The following is a 17254-nucleotide window of genomic DNA, read 5'->3' as shown; positions in this document are numbered from 1 at the left end:
TAACACTTTTGTTCTCATTGTAAATGGAATCAACTACAGCACTGAAGGGGACTGATTTGTCTGTATTTTAATATGACTCTGGTACAGTCACATAAATGTTTTGCATAGAGCTAATGTCGGGGATAAAAGTGAGGTGAAAAGGATACTTTACAGCCACTGGAACGCCTGCCAGACAAAAAACCAGAAAACACTGAGCAGCTCTGTGAGAGAGTAACAGTTCAAAGTTTAAGCTCTGTGACCTTGCATCAGAACTGGGCCACAGAGCTAGCTCCGCCTTCTCCTCTGTGGATTTCCAGGGTTTGGCTGTATGCGTTTGTCTGATTCCGGCCTTGTGTGAAAATGCCCTTCCTCGAGCTGGAGAGTAACCTGCCAGCAAGCCAGTTCTCCGACCAACTGCTCAGCAAGCTGTGCTGTGCGGCCGCCAGTATCCTGGACAAACCCAAAGAGGCAAGTTCACCCAGTTCCAAGGGAAACGCTGAGACTCTGCTCTCACACAGGGACTGACTGGGGGAGCTGCACTGTCTCAGTGAAACTACCACGTCGCAGTTCACACCGTTTCTGCAACTCCCTCCAGCGTTAACTTCACTATGATTCCTTAAAACAGTGCCAGGCTGAAGCTAGAGCACTGTAGAATTTGTGTTTGTATTTGATTGGCACCGTGTTTGTAGCATCTTTAACATTAAAGCCAGGATCTCTGCTGCTAATCATAGAATCCCCGGAGGTGTGGGAGCAGACCATTCGGTCCATCGAGTCCACACTGACCCTCTAAGAAGCAACCCATCTAGACTCAACCCCCTACCCCTATGACCCTGCATTTCCCATGGGGTAAAAACACTGACTGCAGATGCTGGAAACCAGATTCTGGATCAGTGGTGCTGGAAGAGCACAGCAGTTCAGGCAGCATCCAACGAGCAGCGAAATCGACGTTTCGGGCAAAAGCCCTTCATCAGGAATAAAGGCAGAGAGCCTGAAGCATGGAGAGATAAGCTAGGGGAGGGTGGGGGTGGGGAGAGAGTAGCATAGAGTACGATGGGTGAGTGGGGGAGGGGATGAAGGTGATAGGTCAGGGAGGAGGGTGGAGTGGATAGGTGGAAAAGGAGCTAGGCAGGTTGGACAAGTCCGGACAAGTCATGGGGACAGTGCTGAGCTGGAAGTTTGGAACGAGGGTGAGGTGGGGGAAGGGGAAACGAGGAAACTGTTGAAGCCCACATTGATGTCCTGGGGTTGAAGTGTTCCGAGGCAGAAGATGAGGCGTTCTTCCTCCAGGCGTCTGGTGGTGAGGGAGCGGCGGTGAAGGAGGCCCAGGATCTCCATGTCCTCGGCAGAGTGGGAAGGGGAGTTGAAATGTTGGGCCACGGGGCGGTGTGGTTGATTGGTGCGGGTGTCCCGGAGATGTTCCCTGAAGCGCTCTGCTAGGAGGTGTCCAGTCTCCCCAATGTAGAGGAGACCGCATCGGGAGCAACGGATACAATCAATGATATTGGTGGATGTGCAGGTAAAACTTTGATGGATGTGGAAGGCTCCTTTAGAGGTGAGGGAGGAGGTGTGGGCACAGGTTTTATAGTTCCTGCGGTGGCAGGGGAAAGTGCCAGGATGGGAGGGTGGGTTGTAGGGGGGCGTGGACCTGACCAGGTAGTCATGGAGGGAACGGTCTTTGCGGAAGGCGGAAAGGGGTGGGGAGGGAAATATATCCCTGGTGGTGGGGTCTTTTCGGAGGTGGTGGAAATGTCGGCGGATGATTTGGTTTATGCGAAGGTTGGTGGGGTGGAAGGTGAGCACCAGGGGCGTTCTGTCCATGTTATGGTTGGGGGGGTGGGGTCTGAGGGCGGAGGTGCGGGATGTGGACGAGATGTGTTGGAGGGCTTCTTTAACCACGTGGGAAGGGAAATTGCAGTCTCTAAAGAAGGAGGCCATCTGGTGTGTTCTGTGGTGGAACTGGTCCTCCTGGAAGCAGATACGGCGGAGGCTGAGGAATTGGGAATACGGGATGGCATTTTTGTAAGAGGTAGGGTGGGAAGAGGTGTAATCCAGGTAGCTGTGGGAGTCGGTGGATTTGTAAAAAATGTCAGTGTCAAGTCGGTCGTCATTAATGGAGATGGAGAGGTCCAGGAAGGAGAGGGAGGTGTCAGAGATGGTCCAGGTAAATGTAAGGTCAGGGTGGAATGTGTTGGTGAAGTTGATGAATTGCTCAACCTCCTCGCGGGAGCATGAGTGGCACCAATGCAGTCATCAGTGTAGCAGAGGAAGAGGTGGCGAGTGGTGTCGGTGTAATTACGGAAGATGGACTGTTCTACGTAGCCAACAAAAAGACAGGCATAGCTGGCGCCCATACATGTGCCCTTGGCTATCCCTTTGGTCTGGAGGAAGTGGGAAGATTCAAAGGAGAAATTGTTAAGGGTGAGGACCAGTTCGGCCAAACGAATGAGAGTGTCGGTGGAAAGGTACTGTTGGGGACATCAGGAGAGGAAAAAACGGAGGGCTTGGAGGCCCTGGTCATGGCAGATGGAGGTGTAGAGGGATTGGATATCCAGGTGAAGATTTTTCCTGGACTAGGGGCGATAGGACAGTGTCGAGGTAGGTAGAGATGAGTTCAGTGTGGCAGGAACTCCCCACATACGTTTGAGACACCACCCACGCCCTCCACCTCCTCCAAGACTTCCGTTTCCCCGGCCCCCAATACCTCATCTTCACCATGGATATCCAATCCCTCTATACCTCCATCCGCCATGTCCAGGGCCTCCAAGCCCCTCTGTTTTTTCCTCTCCAGACGTCCCCAACAGTACCCTTCCACCGACACTCTCATTCGTTTGGCCGAACTGGTCCTCCTCACGCTTAACAATTTCTCCTTTGAATCATGCCACTTCCTCCAGACCAAAGGGGTAGCCATGGGCACAGTATGGGCCCCAGCTATGCCTGTCTTTTTGTTGGCTACGTAGAACAGTTGATCTTCCGTAATTACACTGGCACCACTCCCCACCTCTTCCTCCGCTACATTGATGACTGCATTGGCGCCACCTCGTGCTCCCGCAAGGAGGTTGAGCAATTCATCAACTTCACCAACACATTCCACCCTGACCTTACATTCACCTGGACCATCTCTGACACCTCCCTTCCCTCCCTGGACCTCTCCATCTCCATTAATGACGACCGACTTGACACTGACATTTTTACAAACCCACCGACTCCCACAGCTACCTGGATTACACCTCTTCCCACCCTACCTCTTGCAAAAATGCCATCCGTATTCCCAATTCCACTGCCTCCGCCGTATCTGCTCCCATGAGGACTAATTCCACCATAGAACACACCAGATGGCCTCCTTCTTTAGAGACCGCAATTTCCCTTCCCACATGGTTAAAGAAGCCCTCCAACGCATCTTGTCCACATTCCACACCTCCGCACTCAGACCCCCACCCTTCCAAGCGTAACAAGGACAGAACGCCCCTGGTTCTCACCTTCCACCCTACCAACCTTCGCATAAACCAAATCATCCGCTGACATTTCCGCCACCTCCAAAAAGACCCCACCACCAGGGATATATTTCCCTCCCCACCCCTTTCCACCTTCCGCAAAGACCGTTCCCTCCATGACTACCTGGTCAGGTCCACACCCCACTACAATCCACCCTCCCATCCTGGCACCTTTCCCTGCCACCGCAGGAACTGTAATACCTGTGCCCACACCTCCTCCCTCACCTCTATCCAAGGCCCTAAAGGAGCCTTCCACATCCATCAATGTTTTACCTGCTCATCCACCAATATCATTTATTGTATCCGTTGCTTCCGATGCGGTTTCCTCTCCATTGGGGAGACTGGGTGCCTCCTAACAGAGCGCTTTAGGGAACATCTCCGGGACACCTGCACCAATCAACCACACCGCCCTGTGGCCCAACATTTCAACTCCCCCTCCCACTCTGCTGAGGACATGGAGGTCCTGGGCCTCCTTCACTGCCGCTCCCTCACCACCAGACGCCTGGAGGAAGAATGCCTCATCTACCGCCTCGGAACACTTCAACCCCAGGGCATCAATGTGGACTTCAACAGTTTCCTCATTTCCCCTTCCCCTACCTCACCCTCGTTCCAAACTTCCAGCTCAGCACTGTCCCCATGACTTGTCCCACCTGCCTAGCTCCTTTTCCACCTATCCACTCCTCCCTCTCCTCCCTGACCTATCACCTTCATCCCCTCCCCCACTCACCCATTGTACTCTATGCTACTCTCTCCCCACCCCCATCCTCCTCTAGCTTATCTCTCCACGCTTCAGGCTCACTGCCTTTATTCCTGATGAAGGGCTTTTGCCCGAACTGCTGTGCTCTTCCAGCATCACTGATTCAGAACCTGCATTTCCCATAGCTAACCCACCTAGCTGGCATATTCCTGGACACAGTGGGTAATTTAGAATGGCCAATCCACATAACCTGCACAACCTTGCACTGTGGGAAGAAACTAGAGCACCCAGAGGAAGCCCATACAGACACAGGGTCAATGTGGAAACTCCACACAGTCACCTGAGGGTGGAATCAAACCCCCTCCCTGGGTCCTCAGCACTGTGAGGCAGCAAGGTTAACCATGGCGCCCTAATGCTAATGGGTTCACTACTGGAACAAAGAAATGAAACTTGAGACCATGGCAAAGTTTAAGAATGGGTTGGATAATTACCTAGACATTTCAAAAGGGAAATTAGTTCTTGGGCAGTGTACAGGAATTAGCTAAGATCTGGATTATCGGGCCTGGCTGGGTTTTTGTTAGTTCAGTATGAAGTGTACATTCTTTCCTCTGTCTAAGGAAGTCACACCACTTAGTTAATTAAGTACAGCCCAAAGAGCATGGGTGCAGGTTAACAGAAGCCAAGATTCAGTAAGTACCTTTTATCGCAGTGTGAACATTCAGTGTTTAACTTGATAAAATGGGAATAGCTATCAGCACAAAGAACTGCTAAGTGGCTCACCCACTGTTTTGATGTGGAGGTGCTGGTGTTGGACTGGGGTGGACAACGTTAAAGATCTCACAAGACCAGGTTATAGTCCAACAGGTTTATTTGGAAGCTAATGCTGTGTGACTTTTAACTTCACCCATTGTTAAAAGATATTACTTCCCTTCCCATCTCCCAACTCCCTTCCCAACCCCTCCACCTCTCTTCCATTTCACTTATTGACCCTTCCTTCCAGCCACCAACCAGATTCAATCTTCCCATTGAGTAGCCAGGCCATACTCTCCACCTGTGTTCACCTTTCACTACCTCATCACTCCGCTCCTTTCCCAACCCAAAACCCTCCCCCACTTCCCCCCTTTATCTGCAGCTCCCCTCACCCCCGCCCCCAGTCCTGAACAAGGGTTATATCCGAAATGTTGACTTCTCCATCCTCTGATGCTGCCTGGCTTGCTGTGTTCTTCCAGCCTCCTGCCTGTCTCAGTTGATGAACAGTGCAAGACATTCAAGGAGATATTCAATTCCTCCAAACTAAAGTTATTTCAGAGAGGAAGAAAGATTGTAGGTGTGTGAAAAGCCCCTCATGGCTAAGCAAGGAAGTTAGAAGATAACATACGGGTTAAAAAAAAATTGATCAGTGGCTGGCTGGAGAATTGGGAAACTTTTAAAGATCAACAAAGGGTTACTAAAAAAAAGTAATAAAAAGGCAAAGGTTAATTATGAAAGAAGACACACAAAGTGTAAAAGCAATAACAATAAACTTATATAACAATATAAAAAGAGAGTAAGCTAAAATGAATGTTGGTCTTAGAGGATGATACTGAGGAGTTAATTGTGAAGAACCCAGAAACGGTAATAAATCAATCTATTTCCTCACTTTTCATGGTGGAGAACATTGAACCCATCCCAGCAGTAACAGGTAATGCAGAGCCTTGAGAAAAGGAGGAACTTAAAACAATTGACATAACTCTTTGTTAGGGTCAGTACTCATGGAGTAATGCATATTGGTCCCTTTAATTGAAGAAGGATATAATTGTATTAGAGACAGTTCAGAGAAAGTTCATTAGCTTAATTCCGGAGCTGAAAGGCTTGCCTTATGTGGACAGACTGAGCCATTTCGATCTATACTCACCAAAGTTTAGAAAGATGAGATCTATAAGACCATAAGACATAGGAGTAGAAGTAAGGCCATTCGGTCCATCGAGTCCACTCCACCATTTAATCATGGCTGATGTGCATTTCAACTCCACATCTAATTGAGATATAAAGTCATGATAATCCTATTGGACCAGACGGCTGCTCTCTGAGAGAAACAAATGGTGACTTAACCTGAGAGTCACCAACCTGTGTTTGAGAAAGACAGTCCTTCATGGTAACCTTGGTGAGTGTGGGAATTGAACCCATGCTGTTAGTATCACTCTGTGTCAGCCACCCAACCAAATGAGGCATGTAAGATGCTAAAGAGGATTGACAAACTAGATGCAAACCAGATGTTTCCCCTTGTGGGGTATCCTAGAATGAGGGGTCATAGTTTTAGGTTTAAAGGTTGGCAGATTTAAAACAAATATGAGGAAGGATTACCTCTCCCAAAGGGCTGTGAATCTGTTGAAATCACTGCTCAGAGTGCGGTGGATGCCTGGCACACAGTAAATTGAAGGAGATGGACAGATTTTTAATTAATAATGGGTAACAAGGTTTATGGGGAATAAGCAGGAAAGTGGACTTGAGGCCAAGATGAAATCAGCCAGGATCATATTAAATGGTGAATCATGTTCCAGAGGCTGACTGGCCTACTCCTGCTCCTCGTTCTTATATAACAGGTGTCTAGGTAGTTCACAGAAAGGCAATTAGAGAGAGTTGTGAGATACACCAAAGGAGGACAGATGATCCAGTGCTTAGACAGAGAGTTGGATGTACCTTGAAGGAGGCAAGGATGTGACATTGGTGGAAGTTTAGGTAGGAGAACTATGTGACTGAAGGTACAGTTATCAGCATTGGGTAAAGAGACAGGGATGACTGTAGTGGCCAGAATTCTAAGAATAGTTTTCACAGAATTACCGAGCTGAAGGAGAGGGAGAGATGAAAACATAGAACATATGTGATTTAAACGCGAGGGTTCAGTATTTTAGTTTGGAGCCATGGAGGAACAAAGAGCCAATGTAAATCAATATCTGTTTCAGCAAACTGAATTAGAATCCTTATCAAATCTCCTCAGAGCCCCTGTTGTTCTGGTGAAAGTTTTAAGAATCATGTATTGTCACTTGTAACAATCTTTGCCATCTGTGTAATCATTCCAGTGAAGCTAACTGGGGTACGTTGTCTATGTCTGATTTGTAATGCACCCAAAGGTGGGGCTGAACTGATCTCAAACCATATCAACAATGTCCCTTTCAACTTTGATGTGGAGGTGCCTGGGATGGACAAAGTTAAAAATCGCACAACACCAGGTTATGGTCCAACAGGTTTATTTGAAAGTACTAACTTTCAGAGCTAGTAGCTACCTGACGAAGGAGCAGTGCTACGAAAGCTAATACTTTCAAATAAACCTGCTAGACTGTAACCTGGCCTTTCAACTTTGTACACCAACTTAACCTGCATTGGGGATTTTGTGTCTCTAGAAAGAGATGAAATGTATCAATTTGCACATTTCAAAATGATCCCAGTGTTTACATTTTGCTGCGTATCATAGTGCCATATACCACAGGATCACCCATTGCCCCCACCTATCCTGACAGGCAAACTTGGAAATTCTGGAATTCGTCTGCCTTCCCAACTCACTCCTCAATTGAAACAACAATTTGTGTTTCACCTTTAACAGCTGTTTTGGGAAAATATTATAAACAAAATATGACAAAAACAGGATATTAGGAAAGGTGGGCAAAGCCTGGATCAAAAAGGAGGGTTTGAAAGAACGCAAAGAGATAGATTTGGGAAGGGAATTCTAGGGAACTCCAGTTTCTCTCTACAGATGGTCCCAGATCTGCCGAGTTTCTCCAGCAATGTCTTTGTTTTTGTGTGTTTTCAGACCTCCAGCATCCTCAGTTCTTGATTATATTCTGTATATTGGATAAGTCGCCTGACAATTTTGGGATTGAAGGGTCAGAAGAGATGTTGCTGGGGTAGAACTGCCTATCTTCTGCATATATTAGGAAACTGGTACCATGTTTTCGGAAGATAATGCCAAGGGGCAGTATATAGATGGGAAATAGGAGGGACCCAAGGATTGATCCTTGGGAGAAGTTAAAGACACTCTGTGGAAAAGGGAAGAAAAGCCATCCTGGTTATAATTAGAAAACAGTGGAGCTATGCTAGTGCAGTCCCTCTTAGCTGGACAATGTTGGAGAGGTTTTAAAAAAGGAGCGAAGTGTTTACTGCCTCAAAAGATAAGTATCATGAGAAGGGGGTGGAGGAATGGTTTGTCTTTCTCGCATAGGATGTCAATTGTGACTAAGCTAAGAGCCATTTCTGTATTGCAGCAGGGTCGCAAAACAGTTCGGAGGGATTCAAACATGGACTGCCTGGACAGGTGGGCACTCAAAAGAGGAGGCAAATTTAGAAAGGAAAGAGGATTGGAGATGGGGCAGAAATTTGCAAAAACAGAGATGATGAGAGCAGATGTGAAGGAGAGGGAGATGTATCTGATACCTGTTAATAACTAACTAACAAATGGGAGGCAGAAGGAAAGCAGAGTGGCGAGTAGTTTAGGATCCTCTTTAAAATATTATTCCTGAAACAAAGTGTTTCTTTTTACAGAGAATTAATGTGACCGTGAAACCAGGCCTGCTAATGGCCATTGGAGGCAGCACAGCCCCCTGTGCCCAACTGGTTGTGTCTTCCATTGGTGTGGTGGGCACAGCTGAGCAGAACAAGCAACACAGTGCCAAGTTATTTGAGTTCCTCACAAATGAGTTGGGTCTAGCCCCAGACAGGTAAGTGTGAGGATAGAGATCACATCTGTGCTCCTGGTGAGAGCCCTCCCACCTCTCTGTGTCACCGGGTTGTGGATCCAAACCTCATCCTGGAGATTTGAATGCGTTATTTTTTATGACACTTCAATGCATTATTGAGGAAATGCAGTGTTGTTTAACTTTGCATTTTCATAGGGCCTGTCACATCCTCAGGGTCCAAACCACATTGCAGCCAAAGAAGTACTTTTAAACTGTAGTCGCTGTTATAATGCAGAAAACATGGCAGCAAACTTGTGCTTGTCAAACTCCCACAAACAGCAAATGTGATGCACCATGACACTCCATCCACCCTCTTAAGTGAATGAAAAAGATCTCATGGCATTATTTTAAAGAAAAATTATTATTCCAGGGAATCAATGCAACATTTATCTACGAACCACGGTCCCTAAACAGATCATCTGGTTATTATTGTATCGTTATTTGTGGGAGTTTGCTGTGTAAACCGTTTGTGATGGTTCCCAGAACAGTACACTTCAGAAGTACTTCAAAATATTCAAATATTATTTGAAGTTGTGAAAGGCACTAAATAAATGCAAAGAAAAACTCAGCAGATCTGGCAGTATCTGTATAGAGAAAAACAGAGTTCACGTTTCAGGTTCAATGACCCTTTGTCAGAACATTCTAAATGTGAAATGAAAGGTACCTGGCTGTATAACAGGAAGGGAGGAGACAGGAGAGACTATGGATTGTAAGTGAACAAGAACTGAAGTGATTTTTGATGAGAGGTAATTGTTCAAGACAAAAGAATGGGGACAAGTTGTGGTGCAGACTCAATTTGAAATTATAACCTCATTGCAAAGAACATTGACCAAGTCCCCTAGAATGTTTGAAAAAATAGTCTATATTCCTCTGAAACCGTACAAAGATATTTCCTTTTATTAAAAAGTTGATCTTGATTTCTCAGAATCTCCATGCTCTATTCTATCAATATATTTGATCACTGTTTTCATATTGATGCCATAACGCACCAATTTGAATCAAATATACACATCGAAAATTGGATCAACTGTGGTTGGCCATTCAGCTCCATAACCTGTTCCTCCAATCAGTTAGATCATCACTGATATGTATTTTACCTCGAAAGCTTTGACTGCTTATCTCTTTTTATAATCTTAATTATCTCCAGTTAGATCACCCATTGATCAAGAGAATGGAAACTGATTATATTGCTCTGCTTTATTTCCCAGAGGTATTTCAAATAGCTTCAGTATCAAGCTTGCTACATTAGCAGGATTCACTTTTTTGTCTCCAGCCAGGGTTTCATTTCACTCATGCACTGTAACCAGGATATATTTGCTTGAATTAATCTTCTACATATAGAAAGGCCATGTTGCTTGAAAAGTCCCTAGTGTGTATCTGTAGCAGTTGAAATAAAAGCAGGTTGGGACTTATTCAAGCATTCATGGCATTATTCACTTTGACACTGAAAATTCTGATTTAATTGGAGATTTTGGCTTTGCCATCTATCCAAATGCTGTGCACTTGTTTTTTTCACTTTCAATACCATATCCCTGAATGCAGGTCACACAGCAATCAAGGGTTAAAATGTTTTAGTCTGAAGCATTGATACTGTTGGATGAGGTTTTTTTGGCGTGGGGCATTTTTTGGAATAAAGGACCTACATATACTGCATGTAATAGGAATTTCAATGAGCTATCTAGCACAAAGGAGTCTGGTGTCATGGCCTAAAATTTGACAATTACAAATAGAAAACACTGAGTTACTTTGCTGTAGCAAATAACATTTAGCAAAAATTGCAAATATTGTTGAACGCATCATTCTGACAGCAATCCATCCATTTGCCTAACACCATTGGCCCACATTAAGAGTTTACACTTTTATAACCTTTTCACATCCCTGCAGCATCATAAAATGTTTCACTCTCACTCAGTACACTTGAGGTGCAGTGACTGATGAAGAATATTGCAGCCATTTTGTACGCAGCCAGCTCCTACGACAATGAGATAATTGATTCTTTATGATCAATAAAATTAGAACTCACCTTTAACATTCGTGTCACAGTACAAACACCTTATTCTGTGTGAATTGAATCCCTTGTCCTTGAGTTAACTGATGGAAACAAAGTGGTGACTGTGGGATTAAACTCAAGGCTGTGGGTTCGGTGATTGAATTTGGATATAATGACCTCAACAGTTCACTCATCTGCTGACATTTGCTGCTGCCACAAAGCAGAACTGCTCAGAAAAGATAGTAGGGACTGAGTAGAATACCTAGGAAAGGGAGCAGTCCCATGGATGTGTACGCTAGGGTCTAAAGGAGCAAACTGAAAAGAAACATTTGGTCAAGGTTTGTGCGAAGATTTGTAGCTCGGGTGCTCGTTGTTGTGATTCTGTTCGCCGAGCTGGAAGTTTTTGTTGCAAACGTTTCGTCCCCTGGCTAGGAGACATCATCAGTGCTCTGGAGCCTCCTGCGAAGCGCTTCTTTGATGTTTCTTCCGGTATTTATAGTGGTTTGTCCTTGCCGCTTCCGGGTGTCAGTTTCAGCTGGCCGCTGTAGTGGTTGGTATATTGGGTCCAGGTCGATGTGTTTGTTGATGGAGTTTGTGGATGAATGCCATGCCTCTAGGAATTCCCTGGCTGTTCTCTGTCTGGCTTGCCCTATGATAGTAGTGTTTTCCCAGTCGAATTCATGTTGCTTGTTGTCTGAGTGTGTGGCTACTAGGGATAGCTGGTCGTGTCGTTTCGTGGCTAGTTGATGTTCATGTATGCAGATTGTTAGCTGTCTTCCTGTTTGTCCTATATAGTGTTTTGTGCAGTCCTTGCATGGTATTTTATAAACTACATTAGTTTTGCTCATGTTGGGCATTGGCTCCTTTGTTCTAGTAAGTTGTTGTCTGAGCGTGGCTGTTGGTTTGTGTGCCGTTATGAGTCCTAAGGGTCGCAGTAGTCTGGCTGTCAGTTCTGAAACACTCCTGATGTATGGTAGTGTGGCTAGTCCTTTTGATTGTGGCATGTCCTCGTTCCGTGGTCTATCTCTTAGGCATCGGTTGATAAAGTTGCGCGGGTATCCGTTTTTGGCGAATACCTTGTATAGGTGTTCCTCTTCCTCTTTTCGCAGTTCTGGTGTACTGCAGTGTGTTGTAGCTCTTTTGAATAGTGTCCTGATGCAGCTTCGTTTGTGTGTGTTGGGGTGGTTACTTTCATAGTTTAGGACTTGGTCTGTGTGTGTTGTTTTCCTGTGTACCCTTGTGGTGAATTCTCCGTTCGGTGTTCTCTGTACTAACACGTCTAGGAATGGGAGTTGGCTATCCTTTTCTACTTCTCTCGTGAATCGGATTCCTGTGAGTGTGGCGTTGATGATCCGGTGATGATCCGTTGATGATCACGAGAGAAGTAGAAAAGGGTAGCCAACTCCCATTCCTAGACGTGATAGTACAGAGAACACCGAACGGAGAATTCACCACAAGGGTACACAGGAAAACAACACACACAGACCAAGTCCTAAACTATGAAAGTAACCACCCCAACACACACAAACGAAGCTGCATCAGGACACTATTCAAAAGAGCCACAACACACTGCAGTACACCAGAACTGTGAAAAGAGGAAGAGAAACACCTATACAAGGTATTCGCCAAAAACGGATACCCGCGCAACTTTATCAACAGATGCCTAAGAGATAGACCACGGAACGAGGACATGCCACAACCAAAAGGACTAGCCACACTACCATACATCAGGAGCGTTTCAGAACTGACAGCCAGACTACTGCGACCCTTAGGACTCATAACGGCACACAAACCAACAGCCACGCTCAGACAACAACTTACTAGAACAAAGGAGCCAATGCCCAACATGAGCAAAACTAATGTAGTTTATAAAATACCATGCAAGGACTGCACAAAACACTATATAGGACAAACAGGAAGACAGCTAACAATCTGCATACATGAACATCAACTAGCCACGAAACGACACGACCAGCTATCCCTAGTAGCCACACACTCAGACAACAAGCAACATGAATTCGACTGGGAAAACACTACTATCATAGGGCAAGCCAGACAGAGAACAGCCAGGGAATTCCTAGAGGCATGGCATTCATCCACAAACTCCATCAACAAACACATCGATCTGGACCCAATATACCAACCACTACAGCGGCCAGCTGAAACTGACACCCGGACGCGGCAAGGACAATAACGTAAGAAACATCAAAGAAGCGCTTCGCAGGAGGCTCCAGAGCACTGATGATGTCTCCTAGCCAGGGGACGAAATGTTTGCAACAAAAACTTCCAGCTCGGCGAACAGAACCACAACAAACATTTGGTCATTTATAGCAACTCAACTGTTACTGCACCAGGAATTAGCTAACTGACAAACCAAGGTTCAAAATCTAAGTGTGATCAGTTTTTGCATCTGTGATACTTGACTGAAACTTGTGAATTTATGAGTGGAGAAGTTACATTGTTAATTTATCTTTATCCATATATATTAACTGTAATGACATAGGTCAATTAACTACTCTAAATTTGCTTTATTGGATGGCTTGGAGACTGTATATTTGGAGGTTTTGAAAGGGCTGTTTGTTCATACTTCCTAAATATGCATATCAGATCTGTTTTTAAAAGCTTGGGAAATCACAGTGAATGGGAATGTTTATGTGAACTTCCTATATATCCCATGTTGTTGCGCTAGGCATTGGGCAATAAGAATCCTAATTGATATAATTAAGTGTTTCATAACTATAATTGCTGCTTATTAACTTTCAATTATTTCTTTCCAGGATCCTGATTCGATTTTATCCTATAGAAAAGTGGCAGATAGGGAAAAATGGGACTGTCATGACCTTTCTGTAAATAAACTCCAGACTGAAGTCTTGTGTGTTGACACATACACGTTTGTCCAAATATGTCTTGTACCACCAGGTGTGTTATTGAATGTGACACAACAGTGTCTAACATTAAACAATTCCAATAATGCAATCAACTTTGATCTCGACATTAATTCATTGTAAAATGATTGAGAGGTAAAGAAATGAATTTGGAGTCATAGAAACCAGCTCCTATCCCAGGATTAGAGAAATCCTTAGGTTAGAGAGGGAGTTCTATATAACAATGCTCTGTAATCTATCTGGAGATACCAATGAATAAGGATCGCAATGTAAATATGATGAGGGCCAATCAGCTGAAGTCAATTGCTTAGTATCTAATGTGCTTCTCACTAGCATGGAGACATTGGAGTCCATTTTGCAGCAATCAATGCTGGTTTCAACAAAGTACTCTGATTTGTAGAAATATGGGAGGTAACCCATGAACAAGAAAGGGAGACCCAATTAATGGAGGAAACTTCTTCAGGAGAAAACGGCTGGGAGAAAACTGTCACTCACATGAGGAGAACACAGAGCTTCGAGGGTCAGATCGAGTTCAGGCTGTTTTCAGAGGTTAACCCCAATTACCTTTGTGGCATTGATACTGGAAAGCCGATGAGCCCTGACAACATTGCAGTGGAGTACTATCCAGAACTAGCTGTGCCCTAGCCAAGCTGTTCCAGTATAGTTACAATGATGGCCCATATCCAGCACTGTGGAAAGTTTCCCTGGTACATTTTTTCCACAAATCCAATCCAGCCAATTACACCAGCAGTTAACTCTCACTCATCCGTAAAGAAATGCAAGTGGTCATCAATAATACTATCAAAAACCTGCTCACTAACGCTCAGAGTTTGGGTTCTGCCAGGGCCACTCAGCTCCTGAGATCAGTAACCTTGATTTATATATGGACAAACTCCAGAGGTGAGGTGCGAGTGTCTGCCCTTGACATCAAGCCAGGTAGGATTTTGTCAAGTGTGACATCAAAAGGTTTAGCAAAACTGAAGCCAATGTGGCAATGGTTGTGGTTGTTGGAGGTCAATATTGGCAGGCACGATATTGTTGTAGGAGTCTGATGGAACATTCTCCACTGCCCAGATGAGTGAGCTTGAACTACAGTCAGGAAACTCAACCAACAAGATGAAGCAGCCCAGTTGACGGAACCCTCCGTTGATGACTTTAAACATTTATTCCCTCTACACTACGGTAGCAGAATGTACTATCTACAAGATACCCCGCAGTAACTCACCGAGGCTCCTTAAACAGCACCTCCCAAGCTCTCCAAACAAGAAGGACAAGGGTAGGAGTTGGATGGGAACACCAACCCTCCAGGTTCCCCACCAAGCCACATACCATCCTGGCTTGGAAGTATTTCTTCACTACCGCCGAGTCAAAGTTCTGAAATGCACTCCCAACAGCACACCAGATGTACTTACATCACACGGACTACAGCAGTTCAAGAAGGCAGTTAGGGATGGACAATAAATATTAGCCCATATCCCAAATCAAAAGAAAACATTTCTCAGTTCATTAGACATCAGAAAAATAGTGACAATGCTAAGATTAAACTTTCTTATATGTTAAACTTATTTGAGAAATTAAGGACTGAAGGATAACATGCCACATTTTTGGAACACCTAAATATGATTTTGAAGATGTTTGAGTGATTTGAAAGGTTGCACGTGTTCACGTCATATTCAGGTATATGAGTCAATGCAGTACATTTCAGTAGCTGAAAACATTGCAGCTCGAACAAAATAGACTGTTATAATTAAGAACAAAGATTACACATTTGGCTGACAGTGAATAAAATAAAAAATGACAATAGAGTCAAATATTCTCTTGATCAAAATAGGAATTGAGATGGTATCTAATTAATGTTTTCCACAAGACGCCAGTTTGTTTACGTATGCTGGACTCATATTCTAGCATGACTAAGAACAGAGTTACATATTCCCTGAAAGGATGCAGTGTTGAATGAGACTGTTGCTGATTACATCCTCGAAACAAAGGAATTCTTGTCACTATGTGTTTGCTGCAAACTGAAAGTTAACCTGAGAGACACATTCGTTGGAGGCCTAAAGAACATACCTTTGGGTAAAGGGACTAGAATCACAGGGTCCCGACAAAGATTCTCTACAGGAAACAGGCCCATCAAGTCCACTCTGACCCTCTGAAGGGCATCCCACCTCCCCCTCCAAAGCTTATCCCTGCGTATCCCACCTACACATCCCTGAACATTATGGGCAATTTAGCATGGCCAATCCACCCATCCTGCACATCTTTGGACTGTGGGAGGAACCCACGCAGACACAGGGAGAATGTGCAAACTCAACACAGTCACCTGAGGGTTGAATCGAACTCGGGTCCCTGGCACACTGAGGCACCACGCCAGCCCGAAATAATAAGCCAATATGGAAGGAGGCCCTTCCCTGGAAAAGCAGAAAAGGAATAGAAAGGAGCCTTTTTTTTGAGCTGGTAGATTTCACCAAGTTTCAGGTCACATGTGGCAGCCAGGTTCTCAAAGTGAGGATCAGAAATGTCAGTGTTACTATTGATATGGTAGTCACTGACCATTAACCTGTCCATTTCCAGTCAAGGTAGGAAAGCCTGTGGGAAGGTCAATCATATCCAGATAGCAAGTGGGGAGAGACGAACTCGTGATGGCTTCAGGTCATGGCAAAGCTTCAGATTCCAGCAGTTTAGTTTAAACTTGTGGGAGATCGAAAGCAAATACTGAAGTAAGGAGATCCTCGAATATACGCTGAACGAAAATAGAAATTGATCTTAACAAGCAGGAGGACCAAGAGTTGTACTCAAGCAGCTGAGTAAGCTTATCGAAGCTGAGAGCAATAGGGTTGATGATAAAATACTAACAACACTGTCAAAATAGAAGTCAGACATTTACAACTTAATTTCAGAATTGATACAACTGCAATGTGTTTGTTATCTGTGGAGGAGTATACAAGAATTTGTCACATTCTCTTGCTCAAAACAGCTATGAATTTGATGAGCCATTCCAGTTACAGGATTCCACTGTTAGGTCAAGTTGTCCTTAATTATATTGGTAATAGTAGGAGCGAGCAATGTTGGACTGAAAGGTCTGTTTCCGTGCTGTATGACTCTATGAGAAAGAATTAGCTAAAGCAGATACTTTAAAAGGGGCTGAGTTAGAGTTGTTGGTCAGTTCCCTATGTTTCATTCCCCCACTGGGTAACATCTTCAGGGCTGTGTAGCCTCCGGATGAAGTGCTGTTGTTGTGATGTGCCCAGAATTTCTACAGTTCTGTCATGGTGGGTGGTTCTATTTCCAGTTTTGTACTGTAGTGGTCTGTAGATGGCGTCAATTTCAACATGTTTGGATAAATAGCAGGCCTCTAGGAATTCCCAAACTTGTCTTTATTTTGCCTGTCCCGGCTCTGCAAAAACAAAGAACACCTACACAAATATTTGCTAATAATGGGTACCCTAACAGCTTCACCCACTGATGCCTAGCATACAAACAACACCAAGAGGACACTGTGTGCC

The 17254-nt window shown here is 44.7% G+C and overlaps 1 protein-coding gene across 1 annotated transcript; it reads left to right on the top strand.

Annotated features, from left to right (window-relative positions):
• Positions 1-267: 267 nt before the first annotated feature.
• ddt (D-dopachrome tautomerase) lies at positions 268-13846 on the top strand. The gene is made up of 3 exons (XM_060844118.1): positions 268-447; positions 8683-8858; positions 13644-13846. Exons 1-3 carry the CDS (start codon positions 340-342, stop codon positions 13714-13716), a joined length of 357 nt encoding a protein of 118 aa, XP_060700101.1. The 5' UTR covers positions 268-339; the 3' UTR covers positions 13717-13846.
• The last annotated feature ends 3408 nt before the right edge of the window (positions 13847-17254 follow it).

Source organism: Hemiscyllium ocellatum, chromosome 24 (genome assembly GCF_020745735.1).
Source record: "Hemiscyllium ocellatum isolate sHemOce1 chromosome 24, sHemOce1.pat.X.cur, whole genome shotgun sequence".
Taxonomy (NCBI): Eukaryota; Metazoa; Chordata; class Chondrichthyes; order Orectolobiformes; family Hemiscylliidae; genus Hemiscyllium; species Hemiscyllium ocellatum.
This window is presented reverse-complemented; position numbering and strand designations above follow the sequence as displayed.